General features: G+C 49.8%; 1 protein-coding gene across 3 annotated transcripts in view; it reads left to right on the plus strand.

The window, feature by feature from the left end:
- ARHGEF17 (Rho guanine nucleotide exchange factor 17) overlaps window positions 1-27891 on the plus strand; it is a 398121-nt gene that overhangs the window by 234852 nt on the left and 135378 nt on the right. For all 3 annotated transcript variants that reach the window (XM_029602126.1, XM_029602128.1, XM_029602129.1), the window contains exon 2: window positions 2673-2750. In XM_029602126.1, the coding sequence (XP_029457986.1) occupies window positions 2673-2750 (78 nt within the window). The remainder of the gene's footprint in view (window positions 1-2672; window positions 2751-27891) is intronic.

Here is a 27891-nt window from a genome sequence, read left to right on the forward strand (position 1 = left end):
TTATCATAGCAAAATAAACGGGAGAAAAATCAGTAGAAAAAAAGGACTTTTTTTTTTTTTGCAGTGATTTTTTTCTCTCTCTTTTTTTTGTTTGTCGTAATAAGCACTGATAAATTCTCAGGGAAGAAAAAATAAAAACTAAAAGCGAAGGTCCCTAACTATTATCCTGCCGCGCATCACGCTCAGCCCTGGGTAGCAGAAAGCTGGTCCCGCCATTCGCTTTTCAAGGCAGGCCGCTGGCATCCGGTTTGGAGAGACGACTGGTTATTTATTTTACAGAATTTATACTCTGCCATCTTACCAGAATCTGCTCATGGCAGATTACGAACGAAGCCCAGCACAAACTACAATAGCAAGCAATTAAAAACAATGAAAACGCATCAGCATATTCCTACATTACAGTGGAAACCACTGTGTCTCTAAAACCTCCCTACATTGTCCTCAGTCTGCCTCCTGCCGTAAGCCTGCAGTCCTGAATTCCAGCCCGAGCTTCCCACTCTGTTGTTCGCTAGAGCAGTGGTTCTCAACCTTTTTTCGGCCGGGACACACCTGACAGATGGTTCTCACATGCCTGACACACTGAACACGTGACCGTCACAGGGCTATATGTAAAAATACACTCTGCATCCATGGGAACCCCCTCTACCCCCAACAATGGGTCAGAACAGAACTGGGTCATTACCCACACAACTTGCCATACAAAAAAAGATGTTCTGATGACATCCCAGTAAAAGCAAAACAAACTCCCTTTACTACCAGGCACAATAACCTTCCTTATGAAAGGACAGTAATTTACCACGAATGCATGTCCTATTGAGAAAACACAACAAATAAGATTGATACAAATGCCTACATGCCAGTAAAATACCTCACCTCTGTCACACACCCAGAACTGACCTTCACCAAGGACAGAAAGACCACAAATTATAAATATGGAGACAAACTGGAATAGAAAACCAAAAAAGCCACTCTGCATGCAGTGCGAACCTGGAGAAATGGAAAGAGAAATATAGCACCTAACAGTCCCAGGATCTGCAATAATGCACACAAACTAACCCGCACAAAGTTACCCCTGTATTATGGAACACACTCAACAGTAACAACCCTATCTATGAATTACAACTATTAATCCAGGCCCTAAACACTAATACATTTCCTAGTGGGAAAACAGAATAAGCCGAGCTGCTATAGAGCCCCACACAGAAATAATTGTAAAGCTATACTAAAAATGTTACAAAACAGCTGCTGAACAGAATAACATCCAACAATTAAACATTATTTAAAAGTTGTCCAAATACCAATAAAATATTTCAAACAGCAGACACATCACATAATACCCAATAATTAAAATGGCAGTCAATCCAGAAAATAAACTTTAAAAGCCACCTTTACTTACCCTCTCCAGCAACTCTCCTACTCCTTTCTCTTGTTTCCAGAGCTGCAGAAGCAGCGCTCACAGTCCCTTGGGGGTGCGAGGGCACTTGTGTGTGTGGGAGGGGGGCTGGGGGAGGCCCAGCCATGGTTCAGTGGTGCCGTCTGTGGGTTGTGGCACTAGGATGCACACTTACTAGGTTTTGGAGGGGAATCGGTGGCTCCGGACCAAGGACCATCATATCCCGCACCGTCGGGCACGAAGTCTCGTAGCCCAGTGGGGTCCGGTTCTGTTTTGAGTTGGAAGCCGGAGAGGAACAGGGGCCTCTGTGGGGCCACAGCCTGACGGTTCCCTGGCAAATGCCGTGTGCTGGCTACAGGGGGACCCGAGCTAGGCTCGCAGGCCCGGCTCCTGCCTCTCGTGGTGTTGGCCGGGGTTTGGAGCAGGGCATAGCCACTTACTAGCCGGGATCAGGAGGGGATCCCAGGGGGGTGGGGGACCAGTGCCTGTAGCCTTTGGCAAAAGACCATCCTTGCAGTGCTTCTGCTGTAGAGGGACGGGGTTGTAAGCGGGGCTAAAAGGATTCACTAATAAATGCCTCTGCACTTCGGTGGATGCACGTGGGGGCCATTTTTTTTTTTAAATGGTTATTTGCAGAATCTTAGATTTGAAAAGTACCTGTTTGCATCATTTCTGCTTGTATTGTTTCTCTGGCTGTAAAAATCCCGTGATAAAAATCCCCGTGGTTAGCCCGTCTCTGCGGTTCCCGTACTGGACGGGCGCCGTGGGGACTCGGGTTGGCCGGTGCCGCGCAGGCACGGCCTTATCCTGTCGGGGGGGGGGGGGGGGGGGGGCCTGCGCTAGCTGCCGCAGCGAGCAGGCCTGAGCTAGCGGACAGCGGGCCAGGGGCCACCGTGCACAGGTAACCCAAAGGCCTCATCCTCACAGAGTGAATCTGAGGGGTCCAGGAAGCCGACAGGGGAGAAAACGGCCCTTCCTCCCGACACCCAACTAGTACCACTCGGGCACCTGGCACTAGTGAAAAGCACTTATGTTTTGTGTGCGGGGGTGGGTTGGGATCAAGGTGTTTACACAGGTCATGCCTCAGCCCTGCAGAACCGGACACTTTGTGAGCCCGGCAATCTTAGGGCATTTTGGGACTCGGGCTGTAAGGTATATTCATGGGAGATCAGGCTCATTCTTTTAGGTGGGGGTTTCGTTCTGCTCTTTGCTTCGGCTGTTGGCGCCGCGTTGCTGCTCACGATAACCTGGCGTTTCTTTCTTTCTTTTCCTTCTGCAGGACATGCGGAAACATGTCTTCCTGACCCTGCTGGACACGGAGCAGTCGTACGTGGAGTCGCTGCGCACCCTGATGCAGGTAGGTCGGAAGGTGCTCGCTCGCCGGGGAGGGGGGGTGCAGCGCGCGCTATTCCCCCCCTTGCTTTTCTCAGGATGCGGCTCCCGCCCGTGGGCATGAAAGCAAGGGGAAGCCCCTCGGGGGGGGGGGGGGGGGGGTGTCCTGCTGATGGTTTAACTCCGCCTGCGGGCAGAGAAGTCAAAAAGCTCCTGGGGAAAAAAAACGGGAGAAAAGTCACCGAAAGCAAAGTCTGTGTTAACTTCTGCTCCGGAGACGAATCAGGTTCATTGTGCCGGTCGATTTCCCGACTCTGGGATCATTAGATGGAATAATTAGGTGGCAGGTTATTGGTTGCGCATTACTCTTAATTAAACTTTACTTAGTAAGAGCAACGTCCATGGTAACGTCCGCCTGTAACTTTACCTTATTTCCGCTGCCCTGTCGCAGACCTGGATAGGATCCTCCGTCCTGGCTCGTGCTCCTTGGCACCGCTGGGGCTTAGGGAAGCTGCGGTGGCACCAGCCAAGCGCTCCCATTCCTGCACCTCTCCCCCCCCTCCCCCCCCCATGAGGGAGGGTCACCTGTTGGCTGGCTCCAGAGTGCGCATGTGCCGGGGAGGGGGGAGGGGGCAGAGAAGGGATGAGTTTCTGGAGGAAACCCTAACCTGCAGCTCCCTCAGGCAGGGGATGGGAGCTGACGTGTCTGGTGTGCATGGGGGAGGGGAGGGGGAAGAGAAGGGGGGAGCGGAAGGGACCCCAAGTAACCACAAACCAAGTCTCATAGACCTTCAGTGGCGGTGATCGGGACTGAAGCAGGGTCCAAAAGGGCTGGAAAGAACAGGAAAAAAAGAGTCTGGTAAAAAAAAAAAAAAAGGTTGTGTGTGCGTATGTATATTCAGATATATATGCGCCCACACATATATACATACAGAGAAATAGTAACAAAGTGCTGCAGATCTCTGCCAACCTTGCGCAGGAGACTGCAGAACAGCAGAAACCCAGCCAGGGGAGACCGGAAAGAAGCAGGCCCGCCGGTACCAGCGGACTTTATTTCGTGAGAAAACGCCGATCCGGCTCCTGAAAAGCTGTCACGTGGGGCCCCCCTGTCGCCAGAAAAGGCCACGGGGCCAGCTCGGACCGGGGAACCGGCTGACGGAGAGCTGTCCCGCGTCCGGGCCGAAGTTCCCGCAGAGGGTCCGGTGCCTTGCTCTCTCTCTCTCTGGCTCTCCCCGTTTGCAGCTCCTGCTGTCTGCTGGCGCTGTTTGGGTACAACAGGCACGGGGAGGGGTTCATCTGTTTTTTCTCCGGGCCAGGGCAGCGCCTTCAGGTGGAAGAAAGGAAGTGACCGTGACAGCCTTGTGACGGGCTCCCATCAGCGGAAAGGTGCTGGGTTTACGGATTTATTCCTGGTTTTTTTTTGTTTTTTTTAATTTGATTGGGCATGGATATTTTGTTTCTCTTCTTGTACACAAGAAGGATAAGTCATTAATTAAGGTCTCCTGTTCTCAGAAACAAGTGAGAGAAACGGTAGGCGTGCGTCGTCTGAGTTCCGCTGTTTTTCATCTCTTTCTCTGTTATGACCTGTGGATCGCTCTGTTTCCTCTTTTTAAAAAAAAAAAAAATATATATCTTGGACCCTTACGCAAGCAAAATAGGATTTTATGATTGGTGAAAGCCAATATCTGCCAGTTTGAACCAAATCAATAGAGACCTGCACAAGGCGGCATCAGGAGGGGAGAGAGGGCAGGAGGGAAATGGTGGAATCCGGTGAGAGATAGGAGGAGGAGGAGGAGGAGGAGAAGGGAGCAGTGTGGTATTGGGCGTGAGAGAGGATGGGAGTGGCTGAGACAGGGGAGCGGCGGCATCGGGAGAGAGAGAAGGAAGGGGACGGGTGAGCAGGGACAGCACTGGGAGGGAGTGACAGTGTGGGGCGGCCGCTGGCTTCAGGGAGAGTGCCGGAGGTCAGGAGGGCACTGGCAGGATCTGGGGCCTTGGCCTCTTTCGTCCCTCCTGAGCCTGGGAAGTGCCCTGTGGCCTGGATCCCCGCGCCACGCATTTAAGGTGGACTGGGCTAGATAGCTGATCACCCCCCATCCTTTAGGTTGTTCCGGGGTTCGAGTCTGTGCACCCCCTTCCCAGTGGGATAGAGGGAGGAAGCAGAAAAGGGGGTGGCATTGGGAGGGAACGAGGGAAAGGGGCAGGGGAGACCCAACATTAAACCTGGCAACGGTTTCTGGAGAGCAAGAAGATTTTTTTGTGCAGCAGTGAATCTAAATTATGAGGCAAATTTTAAATGCCAGAGAATGAGTAACTATTTATTTATTCCAAGCTTTGCGCCCTGTGACGTTTCCTCCTCATCTCTCCTCTTTCTCCTCTGTATCTGTCATTCCGGTTTCTCATCTCTCCAACTTCCTCACCCTCACTCCCTTCATCAGTTCTCTCCTCCCCCACCCCTCTTTTCTCCTCCATGCCCTCTCTGCTTCTCCACCCCTCCCTCACTCACTCCTACACCTTTCTTCTCATCCACCACTCCCCCCCATCCTCCCTCCCTCTCTGTCTGCCCTGTTCGTCCTCCCCTCCCTCCCGTCTCTTGGCATACACCTCCATTCACCAGGCACAGTTCCTTCCCTACCTCCATACGCTTTTTCTCTTACTCCCCCACCCTTCTATCTCTCTATGCCCTTCTGGGTTCTTCTCTCTTCCTTCCCCACCCACCCTTCTGCCTCTCTCTCTCTCTCTTTTCATCCCAAGCCTGGCCCTTCTCTTCCTGGACAAATCCCGGGCGCCAGGATGTGATTCCTGGGCCGCATTCCTCCAGCTCTGCAGTGCTGCGTCGTTTTCCGCGGGGGAAGAAAATCTCTTTTAATATCAGAATTGTGTTCTGCATAATTTGGGAGTCAGCATGAGCCAGGAAGGTTACGAATTCCCTGCCTGCTCCTTCCCTTCTGCGCCTCCGGTGCCTCCTTCCCTGTGCTGCCAGTTCCCTTCCCCCCCGAGTCCCCACCACCCAGAAAGAAGGCCCCCCCCCCAGTTACAGAGGAAGTGCTTCTTCTAAAGGGAGCGTTCCCTGCTCTCCCGGGGGGAAGGATTTCAGCCTGGCCTATGTTTAGCTTGGCCTGCCTGTTAAAAATTCATTGCTTCCTCTTAATGTCTTTAATCTTTCGTGTAGCCGCACGGACTTGGTTTATGCATTAACAAATATCTGTGCCGTCTCGTTCTGGGGCAGGGGCTGGCAACCTTTCTGAAGCGGCGAGCCCAGGTTTAAGGTCGGGGGCGGGTAACCCTGCTCCTCCGGGGCCACACGCAGGTCGGCATCCCCGGAATCCCAGGTTCCTTTCACCCAACTCTCGAATGCTGATGTTAATCGACATTAATTTTCAGTTATAATACGGAGAAGAGAAAACTCTCTCTCGCTCCCCAATACCCCTCCCCCCCCTCCCGCCATTAGGGGGGGGGGGGGCCCAAGGGGCTGTCAATCCCTGCACAGGAACTACCCGCCGGCTAGCAGAATCCGTCGCCTCGCTCACACGCGCACAACTCCGCCAATTCCAGAATGAAGGGGCCGATTTGTAATAAAACCCGCGCCGAAACCGGAGTCACGCTGTTTACTTAACGCGGGCGTTAAAATCCGGGATCCCCGCAGGCTGCGGTGAGCCGACGGGGATTGCAAGTCGAGCAGGGTTTAAAAAAAAAAAAAAAAAAAGCGCGAAATGAACAAAACGTGCCAAGGCGTAAGTTAAGCCGAAAACCCCCCTCGCTAATGCAGAAGCGCGTCTTCGGGAAACGGACAAGCGTCTGCAGTTGGGAAGGTCGGTGACCAAAACGGCTTTTGCGTTCAAGATTGGGACTGGGCATGCCAAACTGGGCCCAGTCTCACACCACGGTGGGCAAGGCAGGGCAAGCGAGAGGATGGGCACCTGCAGCCAAACAGTGCACACTTGAGTGCTGTGCAGCCCTAATAACGAGGGGTTGCCCGTCCCAGAGAGCTTAACCCTTTGCTTTCACTTGGCGTGCCTTGCATGGGAGACGATGCCCAATTTTGTATGCAAGGCCGTTTTTTGGTAACGCTCCTTCCAACCTCGAGCACTGTGGATTTTCAGGTTAACTCTCCCTGGCCTGAGGTGGAGTCAAAGCGATTTTACTCAGGTTTCTGGTGGCCAGAGGGTATTCTGTGGCTGTGCCCGGTGTGGTAGTGTCTTAGCTGTTTCTAGCACACCGGGCACAGCCGTAGAATACCCTCTGGCCACCGGAAACGTGAGTTTACTCCACCTCAGACCCAGGAGTTAAATTTCCAGTGCAGGGCCGCCGAGGACAGCCCGCGCACGGTGCTAAAACGTTCGCTGTTCAGCTGGCGGTGCTCACCCGGACAGCCCATGCTTTGCTTATCTAGATGCAGGTGCATTCCCCAGAGAGCTTATGCTTTTATTTTACCTGGGGAAATGGCCTTGGATGCCAGGTTGTGCTCTCTGGCGTGGGCATCTACAGTTAAACAGTACGCCAGCATCAAGATGTGCGGCACTGGTGTACAGATCAGCTGTAGGTGCCTGCCCTAAGAGCTTATACTGAAAATTAAACTCCTGGTCCGAGGTGGAATGAATTCATATTTCTGGGTGGTCAAAGTTAGTCTATTGCTGTGCCCAGTGTGGTGAGAAGCAGCTAAGACACTGCCACACTGGGCACCAGAAACGTGAGTTAAGTTTTGCTCCTGCTCTAACCCAGGAGTTAAATTTCCAGCATCAAAGAAATGTACTTTAAGCTCTCTGCCCTTGACCGCACTTCCCAGCCTTGCTGGGGAATAGCTAATGCCTTCTTCTACATGGGATCTGCATGCACCTAACTAGTCTTAGCCTTGATTTTTTACTCCTGTGTTAGCTCGCATGTTTTAGGGGTTAAAACCCCTGTTACACATATGAGTTAACTTACTCCAGAAAAATGCATGTTAAAACAGGAGTAAAACTAACATTGGCGTGCCTTATTACCTCGGCCGCCATGTGAACATAAAAAAGTATAAATAGAAACATGCAGACAAAAACTAAACTGGAAATCTCAATAAGCCAGACTCTGTCTGCAGTGGAAAAATAAAAACATTACCAGGCCTCATTAAACATCAAACAACACAATTAAGAAATATAAACATCAATCATAATAGTAAAACCAATAAACAGAATAAATATTTCAAAACAGCTGACCAAAACAATAACATGTGATAATTAAAAAACTCATATACAAGTTTTAAAATTTTCCAAACACCAATAAAACATTTCAAAACAGCAAACATAACAAATAACATCCAATAATTAAAACTTCTAAGGATGAAACTGCTCTCCATACCTGGGAGCTTTTGATTTACAGTCACCCTGAGATTGTCATAAATTAATTGGGGTGAGGGAGGGCACACATGCTCTCTCTCTCCCACATGCAATACACACACGCGCTCTCTCTCTCTCTCCCCCATATGCAATCACATACCCATACACTCTCTTTCTCTCTCCCATATGCAATCACACACCCACACGCTTTCTCTCTCTCCCATATGCAATCACACACCCACACGCTCTCTCTCTCTCTCCCATATGCAATCACACACGCTCTCTCTCCCACATGCAGTCACACACACACACACACGCTCTCTCTCTCTCCCACATGCAATCACACACACTCACGCTCTCTCTCTCCCACATGCAATCACACACACACGCGCGCTCTCTCTCCCCATATGCAATCACACACACACGCGCGCTCTCTCTCCCTCCCACATGCAATCACACGCGCTCTCTCTCCCACATGCAATCACACACCCACACGCTCTCTCTCTCTCTCCATCTCTCTCCCATATGCAATCACACACCCACATGCAATCACACACCCACACACTCTCTCTCTCTCTCCCACATGCAATCTCACACACACGCGCGCTCTCTCTTTCTCCCCCATATGCAATCACACACACCCACACGCTCTCTCTCCCACATGCAATCACACACACCCACACGCTCTCTCCCACATGCAATCACACACACCCACACGCTCTCTCTCCCACATGCAATCACACACACACACACACACGCTCTCTCTCTCTCTCTCATGCAGTCACACCACACACATGCGCTCTCTCTCTCCCTCCCATGCAGTCACACCACACACACGCGCTCTCTCTCTCCCATGCAGTCACACCACACACACGCGCTCTCTCTCTCCCATGCAGTCACACCACACACACGCGCTCTCTCTCTCCCTCCCATGCAGTCACACCACACACACGCGCTCTCTCTCTCCCACATGCAATCACACACACACACACTGTCTCTCCCACATGCAATCGCACACGCTGTCTCTCTCACATGCAATGACACTTATGCTCTCTCCCACATGTAATCTCACACGCGTGCACTCATATAAACACTGTCTCCTACATGCAGCAACACATACGCACATGCTCTTCTTTTGTTGCAGTAGTGGACCCTTGGACTGAGGGGGAGTTGGCACTACCTGTGGGGAGGAGCCCCACAGATTCCCACCATTGGTAGGAGAGTCTGGAGACAGGCAGAGACCCCACTGGAGCTTCACCATTGCCAGACCATGTTCCCCTTAGGTCGAGCCCTAGGGTGCCAGGGCCAGCTGGACTTACATGGGGTCTCTGATGATGGAGCAGGGGAGTTCCAAGAAAGCAGGGAAGGAGACGAGGAACTCAGTAGCAACCAGTGCTCACCAGAAGCAAGGAGACCTATTGCCAAGGCATCTGTTAGCAGCAGGATGCAGCCTTATATAAGGCTGAAGGGGCTGATGTCATCAGGAAGGGTCGGCAGCATTTTCCTGCCGCGAGCCCTTTAAGAGTCGGAAGGAGGCGCGTACGTGCACTTAGAAGGAGGTCTTGTACGGGAGAGGACGTTGGCGGGGTCCCAGCCGCGGACGAGGCAAGAGAGATGTCGGCTGGTGGCTCAGAGCCGCGTGGGGAACCGGGACGGGAGAGGTTTACGTTGGCAGCGGCTCCCCGGGCCTGTTCCCGCCACGGTGGAGCAGCCAGGGGTGAGTGAAGCCGGTCGCGGGGCTCCGCAGCCAGCAAGCGTGTGACATCTTTCCTATAGGCAATTAAACTTACACATGCGCACGGGCTGGCAGCCAGGGCTGGTCTCGGGGAGTAGCCCTCCGGCCACTCCGAAGGCCCTTTTGGACCACAGATAAGTGTGAGTCCCTGTGTTGTGACGCGACCTGCACAGCCCTGGGGGATGGCCGTAGCCCACGCCGCTGGCGGGTGAGCGCACCCAGGCACGAACCAGGCACATGCTGAAGACAGAGTCCCGGCAAGGCAAGGATACAGACGAGGACCCAGGCGGGGCCAAGGCTCCAGAAGAGAAGGCACAGGAGCTGGGGACAGAGCCCCACCCACTTTTCGTTCAGGCCCCACCCAAATCGTTTTTTTTTTTTTCCGGGACGCTGGCAGCGGTGCAGCCAATACCGTCTCGGGAGTCAGGGCAGGCAATCGGAGTCGGCGGCGGCAGCCGAGGCACTGAGTTCGGCAACCGGCGGGAGCGGCAACAGGCCGTGGCGCGCAAAAGCCGCAGGTTTGTCTGAGGCCAGGGCTGGGCCGCACCGCCCAGGAGGAGTCTGCGCTCACCGCGCACGCGCGGGACGCACGTTGGTCAGATGGGGGAGGGGGCACGATGGCTGCCGAGCAGACTGCGCGGCGTGCGCGCACCTCGTGGGAGCAAGAGATGCGCGGTGAGAGAGGCGGGCCTGACCCCACCCCCCCACCTCCACCTCGATTGTCTCCTCAGGAAAGGAGCGGAACTGAGGAGGCCCTTATTATTCAGGTCTGAAAAATGATAAAGGGGGGTGAAGAAGCACCCATCTGATCTGGCGGTCGTGAACGAGGTTCCTTTCTGGGGGGGGGAGGGAAGGAGACCGCTGGCGATGAGCTGAGTCAGCCCATCTCCCCCCCCCCCCCCTCTATCCGGCTTCAGAAAGGTAACCTTTTCCACTACTGGGGGGGGGGGTCAAAGATGGGCTTGAGTGTGAAGAGGAGACTGGAGGTGGGCTTGGGGGGAGGGGGCTCAAGTGTTTGGTGCCCACCCCTGTTAGCCTTGGGCCCAGCCCAAAATTAATCTCTGGCTACGCCGCTGCTTGGGGAGCAGGGCCGATACTGGCCAGAGGTGGGGAATTAAATCTCCGGGGCTGTGAGCTGGGGGGGCAGGATAACCCGCAGGGCCAGTAGCAGGCCCAGGACGCTCTCCAGGCCCAAGCTGCGCTCCAAATAATAAAGGGTTAACCGCAGAATCTTCGGGATCAAACACGGCGACAGCCCAGGTAGATGCGGAAATGGAGCAGAATCACGGTTCCGGGATACCTCTACCTCTCCTCCTTATAACTCCGCGCCTTCTTCTCGAGCACGCCCTGCTCAGCTCCAGGAACAATCCTTCTGGTGCGGCGTCGGGATCCTCCGAGCCCCACAGCAAGTTCCCTCTGGCACAGTCTGGCCTCCCGGCCCAGATACGTTTCTGCACAGGCTCAATCTTCTAACTTCCAGGCTGTACTGCGGACCCTCTCCTTCTGCTCCTGCTAATTCAGGGCCTCTGGGGATTTTAGAGGAAAACCCTGCCCCGCTCCAGCTGCTCCCATCCAGTCTGGAGCAGCCCCAGACTCTCTTATCACTTCTGCTCAGTGACGGAGTCCCCCTTCTCTGTTTATCAGGGCAGGTAACACCTTCTCTCTCAGGGATGGCCCAGAGCGCTGGAGTATTCCTGCCCTGGCTCCAGGATATCCGCCTGCGATGCTTGCACGCTGCTTGACACCATTCAGGGCTCCCACAGGGGGAATCCAGCACTTTACCATCAAACCTGTTAGCGCTCTTAACTTCAATAGGGCCCACATATCATTTCACTATAACTTAAGGCTTTACTTTATCTTGTTTGATTGTAAATAACTTTGGAAGAGCAGGTTATTCATTTTACTAATAAACACGCACGCTGCTTATTTTTTGCTGAGATGTTTGTTGATTTTTGTTGTTCTCTGTGGATTTGATTATGTATGTTTGCTCTTCCTTTTGTAAACAGCTGTGGAATTTATGATGTTTGCGGTGTATACATTTTAATAAACCATACGCTCACCTTCTGCAACGCACAAGGAATTGTATGGACGTTCAGAGCAGTGGCTTCTCTGTACGCGGGCCTGGACCTTTGCACCCTTCTTCCTCTCATCAGTTAGGGGGAGACGGACTCCTTCCACAGGCCGTTCCGGGCAGCTCCGTGGTTTTTTTTCCCGGTGCATCTTCCTGAGCGTCAGGCGTACCAAGGTGCTGTCTTACTTAGCTTGGGTCACCTGGCAGCTCGTTGGCATCATCCATCCCCATTTATCGATGAGTTAAATCGAGACTGAGGCGATGGCCGGCGGGAGATGCTGGGGCTCCATCCCTCTTGCTTTCCTGCGGGCGAACAAGAGCGGACCGGCGGTTCCTTTTTCATTATGACTTGTTGCAGCGTTGTCCTCGGATGCTGCTGCTGCTGCTGTTTGGGTCATTAAAGAGACAGGTCCCCATTCACCTCTGCCGCCTTGTGTTCCTTTGTGCCGTGACCCGTGCGTCTGGGAACAGGGATACCACAGCAGCGCAGACTTGAGTTGTGCCTACCGCACCTCCTGTAGGGCAACTGCATCGCCCGCTGTCCACTCTGGAGCCCAGGAGTGGCCAGGCCACTCCCGCAGGTAGTGAAAACGGGAGCCCTGGCTGGCGTTTCACGTGGGTGTTCATTTATTTGATTTATGTTCCGCTTTTCGGGTTACGTTCGGGTGCTGTAATTTCTGTGTCCCCAGAGGGCTCACGACGTAAGTTTGTACCTGAGGCAACGGAGGGTGAAGCGACACGCCCAGGGTCGCAAGGAGCAGCACCCTGCGCACTGAAGAAGTGCCCTATCCCTTTAAATACTGCGCTATGGTGTCGGACCTGCCGCAGATGCTGGTGAAAGCCCGCGTCCCGGGGATGTAGGAGGTGGGCGGCACAGCACGGGGAGGGGTTCGTACAGTTTGCTTCCCCCGCTGTTCCAGAACAGTTGGCGTTTCTGCTCCAGCCGCCCTAGGGAGGGAGAGGAGAACCTTCAGCGCCTCTTAAAGCCAACTCCCTGTGCTGGTAGTGGAGGTCGATTTTTGGGACAAAGATAGGGGGCTTGGAACTCGTTGTCGAAGTGGAGTCGCGTGCACTTGTCCTTTGAAAGTTTGCTGCGGGGGACTTGCGTTTTCTCTGCAGGTGGATTGTTTCGCTTGGAAAAGTAACGCGTGAAGGTTTTGAAAATGCTTTTTATTTTTTTCTGTAAAGGCGTGCTCGCACCGTGTTTTCTGCGGAACTTATTTTCCCTTCCGGGAATTGCAGGAATTTACTGGTTTTAGGAAAAAACTGTACAAGGAAGCTCATCTACAGGCTTTTAGCACGTCTTTGCCTTACCAAAGCCTGATCCTTAAATGTGACCCCCATATCTGGAGTCAGAAAGGACTGCAGTCACTTTGTTACACAATTGGCTACAGAGGCATGGTTTTGGTTTATTCGCTTCTCTCACCTCGTCTGGATTGCTGCTTTCAGATAATCTCAGTTTTAGGCAATCAATAGAAAGCTGAACTGGATGCTGGCAGGGAATCCCAGGGATAAAACATGAGAAAACCACTTCATTGGAGATCCTAGGAAGTGCCGCAGGATACGCCTACAAGATAAAGACAGGACGAGGCAAGAAGGCTGAGCAAGACTTGAAGGTGAATAAGATAACTTAATAGCACTATACTTTAGTGCATGACGAATAAGGCAAGTCAAAATACATAACCCAAAACAAGAACTCATGGTAGGTCAGGAACAAAGATGCAAACATCATAATTCAATAAGGGGCGGATTTTAAAAGGAGCGCGAATAGCCTACTTTTGTTTGCGCTCCAGGCGCAAACAAAAGTAGGCTGGATTTTAGTAGATACGTGTGTTTTTTGAGGCCTTCCTCCACCAGTAAAGCCAGCCGCCTTCTTTTCCTTTGTTTTACATTTGTGCATGCAGAGACCATGAAGAATCCTCCATGTGCGCGGTCGGGTGGGAAAGCAGGGGGCAGGGCTTTCTAACTGAACTTCTGAGGCGGGAAGGGGTGGGCCAAGAGTCGGGTCGCAGAATTCTCGGGACTAAAACTTACCCTCTGCGCACTCTGGGATCTTCCACTGCCTCCTTTGTCAAGAATCTTTCCCCCGTGAACAGGGAATGGGATCGAACTTCTCTGATTAAAAGAAATAAATAAATAAATGAAAACCGGTTCCTATTTTCTTCAGCTGCTTGAGGTTGCCCAACTGTACTGATTGGGTAATAGCAACTCTGCCCCTCTGCTCCAGACCCCCTTTTCCTCGTCAGAGATGTCATGCACTCCATGTACTACCTGGATGTTCCTCCAGATGTGAGTGCAATACTTCTTGCACGTTGAAGTTGCCGGGCATGCATCAAGCACTTGACTCAAAGTCAAAATAAGTACATTTTACATTTTCTGTTTAAAGTATGGGAAAGCCTGCAGTCTCAGCCGTGTAGTCTACTGGAAAGTACTTAGGCAAATCCAGCCCCTTTATCACCAACAAGTGATCCACAGTGGATAGCAGCGTCATGCAGTGCTCAGGCCTCGCTCTTAGGACATTAATGTTTGATGTATTGACTAATAAACGAATGCGTGTTATGTGAAATGCAAAATGTGCCTACTTCCTTGCCGACGTATACTAAACCTGATCAGTAAAGGAATGAAATACGCTGTGAGAAACTCTGCGTGGAGAGCATGCGACCTCTGCAGCGCCCAGGGCTTGTAATTGCACTGGTCCTGGAGGAAATCCGGTTCTCTTAGGCTGCGGTGCCTACGGGGCTCAGCACAGGGAGAGCGTAGGGCTGTATAGCAAAGGTTAGGCTGAACCGAAATCACTGTGAGCAATTTTCAAAGGCACCCAGATCCCCGGATGTGAAAATTGCTGCAAGCAGAGCGTCTACGTGTAGCTGCGCGCTTTCACGACACGGGATTATGTAAGTTATTTCCGAGTAGGGGGGAGGGGGGTGAGGAAGCATTGCAGGCACAATTACCTTTTCAGTTTTACCTGCGAAGGTACACGGCTGCATTAAAAATGAGCTCAAACCAAGCAGTTGCAAAAGTACCTGCATGCTTTTCCCCTAAGCAGTTTCATGCAAATTGCCCCCATGATTGCAGGAATCTATTAAAGAGGACATTCATGGGTCCCTCTCCTGCTTTAATCCATTAGAAGAAATCTGTAATCCTTTGAGTCTCTGCCTGGGAAACCTCTGAGGTCCAACTACATTAGGGCCTTAATTTGGCCATCGAGGGACCCAGAAACAGAGATAAGGACCATGTGGCCGCCTTATGAAAGCTCTTCACTTATTTAATGACTTACAGTTCAAGGAGTAGTAATTAATGAGGACTCCAGGGTATGTGCTGCATATTGCAGTGCGCAGCAGGTGACTCAGGACGGAAGTAATCTGTTTTCTTGAGGGGGGCAGTGTTTGCTGTATCTGAGCTGCAGGCGTAGAGGTTTTCAAGTGTTAAGTTGTGATCCAAATTGCAGTCTTCCGTGGTCAGTGGGCACCGTGGACTCATTCAAGTTACTGAGACCTTTAGACATTTGTGCAAGCACTGGCTCATGCCTGCCAGCAGAACTTAGCGCTGGCATTACAGAGTGGCCATGTCCCAGAGTGTCCCCTGCTAACATCATCACGAATCACCAAAAATGTTTTTATAAAAAGGGTGGTGGGCGTTGTGCATCTTAAGTCTCGAGCCCACTCGTGGGGCAAGACTCTTGAGTGCTGTAAGCCTGTGCTGGATGCCCCCTCACTGTCATCCTTTAACAGAAAAGAGTTTGCTATGTTAGTGGCTTGAGGTGGCTGCCTCCTCTGTCTTGGGCTATGTGAGGCTTACCTGGATATCTTGGTCCCGACCCAGGATGTTGGTTTCCCAGTCGTGCAACTTCCTTTGTATGGGTCTAATACGTACCGCACCTGTCGTTGCTTTCATGGCTTGGGGCGGATTCGAGGCCAGGAGCAGGGGTGAGGGAGGGAGGTTCGTTAAAAGAAATAGTGGCCTGGATGCTGACCGAGGAGTGGAAATGGACGCGCTTATTATAGATTCAGTAGGCGGCCAAGAAGTAGAGGTGAAAAACCCAACCCGTACAGAGTGAGAGTGCGGCTGCTTCAAGCCACCAAAAAGAAGAGGCAAGGTGACCAGTGAGTAGCAGTGCCAGGGGCTTTCGTACACTGGGGAGATGTGGCAGGAAGCCTGGTATGGGGGCAGTAAAGCCAGGGACATAAAAGGTAAGGAGTGACCTACTGACCAGTTGTCAGCTGCTTGTGTGGCTGACAAGTGGGCAATATCCTTAAAGCTTGAATAGTGTAGACAGGGGCAGCTCGGCAGACTGGATGGACCAAGTGCCCCTTATCTGCTGTTTGATGTTTACTGTCAGGCTGTAGGATTTCGTTTTGATTGCCTCTTTCAGTTTGTATTCTCTGCGTTTATATGAAGGAAGAGCTCGGTGCTCTCTTTTTTTTTTTTGTTTTATAAATCTCTGGCTGGTTGATGCATATATCCCCGTGGCCCCTCACAGGAAATTTTCTCTTGGAGGTTTAGGGCAAGGCCCCCTTTGGGCCGTCTTCCTAAATGCGCGGCATTTCTCGTTTATTCTCATAGCAACCTTTCGGCTCTGCTGGGAGCTGTTTGTTGTGGAAAGCAGCACAGGCCTTGCTATAGGTTAGATGGAGCGCTGTGTTTTTAATACTAAGAACTTTCCAGCACGTGAGTTAGGGCAGTGATGCACGGGAGGGAGGGGGGTCTTCCCCCCCATAAAGGTTCTGGTGTAGGAAGCGCTTTCCAGGAGGCGAGAGAGCCGATGGCGTCGTCGTAAGCCGGGACCGGACGGGGATCTGGGATGTTCGCTGAACGTTTCTGGCGGGAGGAGAGCAGGGAGCCGCGCCCCACCTGCAGTCTGGGATCTGTGGAAGGGGAAGGAGCTCTTCTGCAAGGGGGGGGGGGATGGGGTGTCAAGGTTTCCCACTGGAGATCAAGGGGGGAGGGGGGGTTGTCGTGGGCCAGTCTGTGAATACTGTGTGGAGTTTCAGAGAGGACTCGCTGCTTCGCCCACCACCCCTATAGTGGGAGAAGGTGTAGCGCTGTGGGTGAGTGAGCAGGCTTGAGCGTGTGGGCATTAAGTGCTTTTAGTGTTGTAGTGGGAAGAGACAGAGTGATCCCAGCACAGTGAAGCTCATACATAGGTGGTTGCAGTGAGCCGTGAAGCCGCGGTCTCTGTTCAGACCTAGGGTGATAGTTTGGTTTTGGATAAGGCCCAGTTCAGCAGTTTCCTGCTGGCGGGGCCCTTCAGAGATCTTTTGTAGGAGGACGGCCACCTTAAGATCCGATGATCGAGAATGCCCCGGAAGGTTTCTCAGCGTCAGCTTCATGTCCACATACCTCTTTGTCTTGTGCAGAGGGACAGTGCTGGCAGGTGAACGAGCCCCGGATGTTAGGTTATTCCTCCCTCCCTCCCATACTACACTTCATGCATCTGAGGTATGGGCTCTCTCCTGGGTAGCTCATGGTGAAGTCTCTAGGGTGCCACTCGCCTCCTGCCACCTTTGAGTCTCTGAAAAGAACTGTAAGCCGTATTTTTGTTTTGTGTTTTTTCTGACTCGTATGTTCTGCACGTTTTGTATCTGCTGGAAATGTTTTTTTTCTTTGCTTGGAAGGCACGTTCTGTTTGGGTTGTATTTTTAGTGATGGAGGGTGAAACCCTCTTGGTGCCCCCCCCCCCCCCCCCCCCCGGTGTGGTTTCCCCACCCTGAGTGAGTGGCCTGCCCCCACCCCAGCAGCGAGGGTGGGGGAAGGGAGGAGGGCTGCTTTTACTCATTTTAGTAATTTAGAAAGTTTTTTTAAGAGGAAAAAGTTTTGAAAAGAAAAAAACCCAAAGACAAAACATTGCTTCCCCCCCTCCCCGAAAAAAATAAAAAATAAAGGAAACCCAAGGGCCCTAAAAAAAGAAATCATCTCAAACTGTTATGGCGAGTGCTGAGAATGAGGGCATCCAAAATATCTAGTTACAAAAAGTGAGGGGAGCGCACTGTTAACCGGCATTTGGGCGTGCGTTTTCGACACGCTAGCTTTACCCCTTATTCAGTAAGGGGTAATAGTGCGTCGAAAACGAGAGTCCAACCCCCCCACCCCCGACTTAATATCATGGCAATATTAAGTCGGAGGCCCCAAAAGTTAAAAAAAAAGTTAATAATAATTAAAAAAAATTTTTTTTAAATGGGCTCGGGGGTTGAAAACCGGATGCTCAATTTTGCCGGTGTCCGGTTTCCGAACCCGTGGCTGTCAGCGGGTTTGAGAACCAACGCCGGCAAAATTAAGCGTCGGCTGTCAAACTCACTGACAGCCGCTGCTTCCATCGAAAAAGAGGCGCTAGGGACGCGCTAGTGTCCCTAGCGCCTCTTTTTTGCCACGGGCCCTAATTTAAATAAAGTTACTGAATCACGCGCACAGGAGAGTGGCCTGTGCGCGCGCGCCGGGAGAGCAGGCACTCTCCCGCGTGATTTACTGTATCGGCCTGAAGGTCAGAGAGGACAGAAAGCAGCCATTAATTCCGGCTCCCTGCCCGGCTCTGGAACCGATGCCCCTGCTCAGTGTAGGAGGCTGCAGCTGAATATCTGTGCTGCAGAACCTGTGCAGTTTGGGGAACAATTTAGTTATCTCCTGAGGAAAGGGATTGCCCCTGCTTCTCCTGGGGGGAGGAGTTCTGCAGATATTGAGGGGAAATTCTCAGTGCTTAATGGTCATTCTTGTTCAAGTCCCCTCTGACCTTCTGTTCAATGTCTGCTCCCAGTTCAGCTCAAATAGCTCGCTATGATGGGGGTGGTGATTATTTTCTTATCTTTTTCATGATTTTCTTTGTTTATGTTTTGGTTTTTTTGGTCAAGGGAGAGATTGTTCTAGCTGTTGATTTTCAATGCAGCTCTTCGCCTGTTATGGAATAGGCTGTTCTTAAACACGTCTTCTCAATTGAGAAAAAAATGATGATTACCTTTTGGTTTTTTTTGACATTGGGCATATAACAAAATCATATAACATTGGTCTCCTGCCCTTGGGGTGGGGGAGAGTCGTGATCAGCGCTCAAGGGCGACACCCGGTGGTCAGATTCAGTGCCCATGAGCGCAGGGTTCCGGAAGGAGCCATGATGCGTGGCCTCCGGCCCAGGACTCTCGCTGCCATGACCAGACGAGGCATTTTGTGAGGGGATATAAAACAGACAAACCCCCCAGGTAGTTGAGAACCTAGGCTTCTGGCACCAGATCCCGGCTCTGGTTCCGATTGAGCTGGCAGCGCCAAGGAGCAGGAGGAAACTTCTAGGTCAAAGCTTCCCAGATGGGGGTCACAAAACCTCCAGCCGGGGTCACAAGTGCCTCAAAGGGCAGCCCTCTCCAGACATCACCAGCAGCAGAAGTAGTGGAAATCAGCAGGGGATCTTTGAGCTGGCCTGCACTCTCGGGTCCTGCAATGGTGCCGCCCTCGCTTGAGTTTCCACCTTAACAGGAAGCCATGTGAGAGGAGGGACTGGGGCCACTGCAGGGCCTGGGAGCTGTTACTGGCTCACAGGTCCTGTGCTGACTTTCATTACTAAGGCTGCTGCCAGTTGCAGTTCAACATCAGGCATTGGACCAGCAGAGCTTGCACAGGTTGTCACTTCTTCTCTATCCTCTCCCATCACTGAACTTACCTAAGAGAAAACTGTTGCCCCTGACATCAACCTGCCCTCTCTTCCCACGAGCTGTCATCCACTTATCGCCTGAGGCCCAAAGGAAAATGTTGCTGTTTATCCTGATGTTTGGATGGGGGTTGTTTGAAGGGAGGGAGCAGATACAGGAAGGGTTTGAGGGTTGGATCCGTGGGAGAGGGATTGGCTGTGGAAGGTGAGAGGGGGGATGCAAGATGGGAGCTAGGGGTGAGAGTATCAACTGGGGAGGGATATGAGGAAAGAGAGAGGAAGGGGATGACAGATGATCAATTGGGGGTTACAAAAATGGTTTGGAGGTGAGAGAGGTTCAGTGGGGAGGATGTAAAAAGCTGGAGTGGGTGAGCGAGAGGAGAGGCTGGGAAGGGGAGAGGAACTGGGGGATGTAAGAGGGGATCAGTAGGAGGGGGGGATGGAGGTTGAGAGAGGGGATCAGTTGGAGTGCAGGAATGGTGAGGGGAGGGGATCAGTTGGAGTGCAGGAATGGTGAGGGGAGGGATTGTTGGAGGCAAAATACACCCCCGCGAATTAGGTTTGGTTGCCCTCTGGGGTCGTGTGAATTTTCAAGTGCTACAATGGGGTCACAGTGGCTAAAGGTTTGGGAAGCCCTGTTCTAGGTCCCTTAAAACATACATAACGGATATGAATTCTTTCATCCAAGCAATAGATGTTACTCCGGTAGCTCCTACGTATCTTGCTAGGACGTTTTGCGACTTAGAGGTGGAGTCTTGCTGATTTGGCCTGACCAGCCTATCTTTCTGTGTTTGTTTTTCTCTTAATTGGCCAATCTTAATAATAATTTATTGAAAGTAACAATAATTAATGGTTCTGTCAAAAAAAAAAACCCCAAAATATCTAAGAATACTTTTGGGAGACACGTAAGAATAAGTAAAAGAGATATTATTTACATTTCATGTCTGAAATGTTCTCCTCATATGCATAATCCTTTCTTATTTCCTCCTATTCTATCTCATCTTTCTACACTTTGGAGGTCACTTTCAAAGGAGCTAAGGCAGGGAAAAGTTGCATTTCATTGTAACAATTTTCAAGAGCCCATTTACGCGTGTAAAACCTCTTGAACATTTACTTCTTTGACCCGCGAGTTAATCAGCAAAGCTCGTATATGCCGGGCTGACCCCAGTGGCTGTGAACCGCCCTACAGAAGAGCTGCATCCAGTACCCGGGTCGCGCCCGGAACGCTGCGGAGGAAGTCCCCAGTCATTGTGCAACAGTGACACCTAGTGGCTGGCTTTAGGGTCTCTGCCTGCAGGCTCCTGGAGGAAGCCCTAGTGCGTGGCCACCCTTACCTGTCAGGCCAGGTGGAGAAGCTGAGAATTTTTGTATTGACCCAAAGTTTCCAAACCTAGCACGGAGGAGAGTATGGGAAGCCCGAGCAAGCTGGATGTTCCACTATATGCGGTGTGTAAGAAATTAAATAAATATGAATAAGCAGGCACATTTGGAACCAAGCATGATGGCCAGGAGAGATGAGAGCCCACTGATGCCAGGCAGAGATCAGGAGGCTCAGAGAAGCCCCGTCCGCACTTGGCAGTGGTGGACATTTCACAACAGAAAGTTATGCATATGCTGAACAAAGCAAAGGAAGGTGTTGCAGAAGTTAACCTATAGAGTGCTGCCACCTTGTGGCTGATTGTTATATCTCACTGTTTTCTACTTCCTGCCTCTGTGAGGTGCTTGCTGGGTAATACAGTACAACATGGCACCCGTCCACTAGCAGCTTTCAGTTGTGTTTATTTCTACATATGAAACAGAAGAAGAGGCGCATAGGTGCTGTCCGTAGCAGCCACTCACAGATCCACATCACTACAGCGATGGAGAGCACAACATAACATTCTTTAGGAATATTTAAGGAAGGGGTGGGGAGGACAATGTTCAGAACTGGCATTCTACGTGGATGAATAGATTTTCACTTGCAGAAATGCCTTGGAAAATTGTCCTCTAAGTTCCTGAGAGATCCTGGGCATTGACGGTAGAGCCTTCTGGAAGGCCTAGGGTTTGCAGAGTTACCGCTGTCTGCATGGCGTGCAGAGTTAGAGACAAAAACGATGCTGGAGGAGGTGAGGAAAGTGAATTCGCTTTTTTGCATCAAGTACACTGTACGGCGCCAAGCCTCCAGACACCCCTCCCCCCCCCCCCCCCCAGCTCTGCTTTTTAGGATATTTACCACGAGAATTCATCCGATTTACGAGAACTCTGTTATTTGAGCGTGCATCTGACGAAGTGGAACATGTCCTCGAAAGCTCATGCATGATTCAGTTAATTGGTTAGCCTGTAAGGTGCCACCCGACCCAACTCCTGGCATTTTAACCAGAGGAAGCGTGCAGCTGGTTAAACCTAACTCCCCAAACCTGTGCAGTTAGATTTAGGACGTCCATTTGTGCGGACAGAGTTATCCGCTTACATTTAGCGGCTTGCTGCTGAGTACTGTGCTGAGTACTGTGCTTTTCCTATTTACACTTTGACCTGCCCCACACCATTTCTTTTGTCCCGCCAGATCTGTGCCACACCAGTTTTATGCACGCAGCGGGGAAGGATAATGAACTAGTTGAGGCTTATACAGTTAAAAGCCAGAGTAAGGGTAAAAGGAAGGGAAATGGGCCTTCCTCAACGGATTTTTCCTTGTTAGTAGAGGCACAAGATAGGGTTTCCCACTCTCTTCCTTACTGTTTTCAATTGTAAATGAGCCACTCGCAGGTTGCATAAGAAGGCACGCGATAGTTGCAAACATAAAATTGTATTATTTGCTAATGAGGTTCTACCCTATCTTGCAGACCCTGGTTTTTTTTTGTCATAAACAATTTTTATTGATGGATACTAAACATAATACAATACAACAATGCAATGGGGTAACCCATAAAACCATCATAGTATCATGTTTTTATGGTCGTCGTCCCCCCCCCCCCCCCCCCCCCCCCCCCCCCCTTGTACGGGCTTTACAGCACATTAACGTTCTGTCCATGATCACAATTTCCATGATATTAAACCTATTATCAGAGCTCAGTTAGCCAGACATTCAGAAGCGTCCCGGAACATCCACATGAAGTATCATCAAACAGTAAGCATCAAAACATGGAAGGAAAATACATAATTAGGCAAATTAATACTGAACAAAAGGTGCTCTGGCCTGAGAAAAGGATAAATAGTAAAACATTGAGGGCTGTATCCAGTCTTGGTAGGGCCAAGTATCTATCAGCCAAACCCCTTATTGTATTAGCGCCTTACGACGAATGAATCCTGCTTATCAGAGGGTGCCAGACCGTCTGTATTTAAAAGCCTGTATTTCTGCCATGCGAAAAAGAAATTGGAGTCTTGTTAATACTGCTTGCAATCAGGGAGCATCCCCAGGCTTCCAACGTAAAGCTACCTCTTGTCTGGCTGCCAAGAACATCTGTTGACAAAACCGCTGTTGGAATTTCTCTAAATGAATCGAGGGCACATTGAGTAGTATTAGCCCCGCATCCTTTAACCCTGACACTGTAAGCTTGGATTCCAGCCATCCCACTACTTGGTCCCAAAAAGAGGAGATTACTGGGCAGCTCCACCAAATGTGAATAAACGAACCTACAGTTCCACAATCTCTCCAGCATAGAAACATAGAAATGACGGCAGAAAAAGACCAATCGGCCCATCCAGTCTGCCCAGCAAGCTCCCACACTTATTTTCCTGTACTTATCTGTTTCAATAACCACCAACTTCAGGACTCTTGGTAACTGTTTGATTCAAATTTCCTGCCCTCCCCTATCATTGATGCAGAGAGTAATATTGGAGTTGCATCAAAGGTGAGCATAAGGCTTAATGGTTACGGGTAGTAACCGCCGCATCAAACAAGTTACCCCGATGCTTGTTTGCCCAGACTGCACAGATCAATGCCTTGTTGGATGTCTGAATGTAAATCCTCTTTTCCACATTTCCCCCTGCCGTTGAAGCAGAGAGCATCGCTGTATATGCATTCAAAGTGATGTATCAGGCTTAATTGGTTTAGGGTAGTAACCGCCATAATAAGCAAGCTACCCCCACGCTTATTTGTTTACCCAGACTGTGTAGTTCAGGCCTTGTTGGTTGTCATCTGAATGCAAATCCTCGTTTCTACATTTCCCCCTGCCGTTGAAGCAGAGAGCAATGTTGGAGTTGCATTAACCGTGTGAAGGCTTATTGAGTAAGGGTAGCAATCACCAGGTAGTAGCCTCCTCTCCAGTAATCCACCCCCATGGCTCTACTCTTCATGCCCATCCTCTAGCTTTTATGGATCCCTCAGTGTTTATCCCATGCCCCTTTGAAATCCTTCACAGTTTTAGTCTTCACCACTTCCTCCGGAAGGGCAATCCAGGCATCCACCACCCTCTCCATGAAGAAATATTTCCTGAAATACTTCCTGGCATAGGTCGCTGATAAAGGGATACATACGATGCATCCTGTAAGGGGCCAAGTACCACCGGAATATCATTTTATAGCACTGTTCCTGGAGCTGGGCAGAGACAGAGCATTTGCTGGAGGACATATGTACCTGGTTCCACGTTTCAGGTTCAAATATTATGCCTAGATCTGTTTCCCATGCTTGAATATGTTTAGGTTTCTCTGGTTGCACTCCCAATGGTAACGAATGAATTTTTGTAACTATCCCCCGAGTTTTGTTCGTTTTTGTGCAAAGATATTCAAATAGGGTTTTACCCATGACCAGGGAGGAACAGATTTCTTTAATCATTAAGAAATGTCGTGCTTGTGAATAGGCTAAAAAGTCTACCTTCTCCAGATGGAAAGTATCAGCCAACGCTTACCTTCTCAAAATAGTGATGCCCTGCAGCAAATGTTGAAAGCGATATATCTCTTTTTCTCTCCATTCTTGAAATGCACGATTTTGGCAACCCGCCAGGAAGTTTCTATTATGAGATAAATAGGAGAAATAGAAATATATCCTATTCCCAACTAACCGTTGTTTCCATCGCACCCATATGAAGTAGGTAGTACATAGGGCTAGAGAAAAGGCCTCAATTGTACCCCATGTGCATCTGGGTTGCCAAAACATAGCTCTGAGCTGGGCATTTGGCCAATTATGTGCTGCTCTAGGCACACCCATGGTTTAACAGGGGATGTTCTGTGAATATCTGGTACCGCCATCAATTGAACTGCTGCGTAATGCCCGGCTAAGTTAGGTACACCAAGTCCTCTCCGATTCCTAGGCTAGTGTAAATAATGGCAGGAGACCCTCGGTGGCCTCCTATTCCATATAAAGTCATAGACTTTCTTTTGCCATAATTTGAGTACAGCGGCCAGGATAAAAGTTGGAAGCGTAATGAAAAGGTATAAATATCGAGGGAGAATACTCATTTTGGTGATTGTAATCCATCCCAACCAGGAAAATTATTCCCTGTCCCATCTACGCATATCTGTTTCAATTTTCTTAACCAGAGGCGTGTAGTTTAGTTTAAATAAATCGTGGACATTTGCGCCAATTTGGATACCGAGATATTTAAGCGATCTCCCCGCCCATTTAAAGGGGAATAAGGCCTTGTTTTTATTCACCTCATCACCCGCTACCGTGAAGTTTAAAACTTCAGATTTATCTAGGTTCACATGGAGCCCCGAGACTTTACTAAAGGATTGCAACTCATCTGATACTGCTTGCAAGGAGAGCAGAGGATTAGATAAGGTGAACAGAATATCATCTGCAAATAGGGATAATTTCAGTTACAAGTTCCCCAGTTGAGCACCTACAATCCACTGAGTCGCATACTTGTGCAGCAAAAGGCTCAAGAAACAGAGCAAATAAAAGCAGAGACAATGGACAATGCTGTCTAGTGCCTCTGCCAACTGGAAGGGCGGACCATATCTTCCATTGACCTTCACGCTTGCCTGGGGGTTGCTATATAACGTTCTAATCCAAATCATAAAACCAAGGCCAAACCCCATTTTAGTGAGTGTCTGAAACAGAAAAGGCCAGTGGACCACATCAAATGCCTTTTCGGCATCAATAGAGAGCAAAAGAAAAGGGATGTTTTCCCTGGACGCCCCTGGATGCCGCACATTATCAGCATCCATTCTCTGTGGAATAAGTCCCACCTGGCCATTCAGGCGATTAGCGATTAGCCAATATACCTGCAAGGAGTTTGAGGTCATCATTGATAAGTGATATGGGGCGGTAACATAGTAACATATCAATGACGACCTCAAACTCCTTGCAGGTATGTAAGAGGTACAAAGGGTGTGATCACGGCCCGGCTTGGCTATTACTGTGGTTCCTGCTAGGTTTGAATGCTGTGAGAGAGTGGCTCCATCTTTAAAACTGTTAAAATATTCCACCAATGGTACCAACAGGGTGGCATTAAAGCATTTATAATAGGAACTGGAAAAGCCGTCCATCCCTGGGGCCTTCCCCGTTTTGAGACATTTTATGACCTGAGATACTTCTAGTGCAGTTATTGGGGCATCTAAAAATGTCTGCTGTTCCTCTGATAGCACAGGAAGCCTGGCGGAGCCCAGATATGTTTCGATATCATCATTTCTAACATTGGGATCCCCGGTGTATAGTGCAGCATAAAAGGCAGTAAAGCAGTTCCTGATATCCACAAATGAAGTCACCATTTGCCCCCTAGAATCTTTTATCTTAGCTATCATGTTCTGGGAGGTGAAAGCCTTTAATTTACATGCCAAAAATCTACTGGCTTTGTTGTTCCCCTCAAAGAACTGTTGTTTGGTAAATTCTAACTTATGCGCTATAGCAGCTGATTCAAGAGCATCTAGTTCTTGTCGGGCCTTTTGCAGTTGTTGTAAAATAGCACTAGTGGGGGATCATGAGTGGAGCTGGGTTAGAGAAAGTCTATTTTTCTCCCTTTCTTTTTTACAAAAAGAGGCTCGGGATATTATAATGCCCCTCATGACCACTTTAGAGCACTCCCAAAGGGTCCCCGAGGATAAAGAGGGAGAAGCATTATTTGTGAGATATTCTTTTAATTTGGACTCAATTAGTTGGCTAAATGTGTCATCTTGGAGTAAGCTTTCGTTTAGGTGCTAGGTGCTCCTACCCGGGTTGACTTCTTTAAGGGAGAGCGTTAACCACACCGGAGCATGGTCCGATCAAGTAATATTGTCTATACCCAGGTCTTGGATCCTATTCTGTAACATCCTGTCTACTAAGAAGTAGTCAATACGGGAATATGTATTGTGGGGCATGGAGAAAAAGGTAAATGATCTACCTGTAGGATGTCGTTGTCTCTATATGTCAACCAAGCTCCAGGATTTTATCAAGGAATCGAGTTCCTTGCGTGCCTTTGGGCATATAATCCTAGTTAAACCAGAGGAATCTAGGGTGTCTTACAAAATTAAAATCCACCCCTCCCAGATGAGTGAACCCTCAACGTTATGATCAAGCAGTTCCTTCAATTTCTTGAAAAACTCATGTTGATTGGAATGGGGCATAAATATTCTGGATGGTGAAGACCTCACCAGCTGTTTTTATCTTTAGTAGCACATATCGGCCAAATGGGTCAGCTATATGAGTTATGTAATTGAATACAAGATCATGGGATATAAAAATCGCCACTCCTGAATATTTGACACTCTGGGTGTTATCAGAGATAAATTTGTGTGGATAGGCCACTGAGTTTAACAATGATTCATACCTCCGTTTAATGTGTGTCCCGACTCTTTGCCACCGTAGTGTAGAAGGTATTTGTGGGAGCTTGGCCCCCAGCTTATTCATTGGGAAATTCACAGGTAAGTTCAATTGTTGGAAAGCTTGTTCAGCATCTTTTAGGGATTTTACTTGATATGTTGTGGAGCTGTAAAGGATAATCCGAATGGAAAGGTCCATTTATATCGTACATTTTCGCTGCGCAATACTTCAGTGACTGGGCGGAGTTCAAAGCGCTTTTTCAGTGTAATAGGAGCCAAGTCCTGATAGATGGCAAGGGCATGGCCTTTCCAAGATCAGTTCCCGTATGTTCTTGCCGCAGATGCTATTTGCTCTTTAGTGGTAAAATCACGGAGGCACACAACAATGTCGCGGGGGCGGTTGCCGACTTTGGGGCCCAGTGACCTGTAAGGACAGTTAATAGTAATTGCACCCCCCTCATGCACATCTACGTCCAAGTTGACGCAGCTAATAAATTCTGAAATATTTTTTCTGACACGGACTTACAATTGATATATTCAGGCATCTCTGGTACACCTCTGATTTGTAAGTTATTCTGCTGTGACCTATTTTCTAGGTCTTCTATCTTTTCTGAAAATCGTCCGATTGTACCAAGTTCTGCTGTGCTGCCATTTTCCGAAGTGCGTCTTCCTGCCCTTCAAGCCTGATATCCATATCATCAGCACGGGAGCCGATTGCCGCCATGTCCTCCTTTATCTCGGTGACTGAAGCAAGTCCATTTTGAG

This window comes from Rhinatrema bivittatum, chromosome 5, assembly GCF_901001135.1.
Source record: "Rhinatrema bivittatum chromosome 5, aRhiBiv1.1, whole genome shotgun sequence".
Taxonomy (NCBI): domain Eukaryota; kingdom Metazoa; phylum Chordata; class Amphibia; order Gymnophiona; family Rhinatrematidae; genus Rhinatrema; species Rhinatrema bivittatum.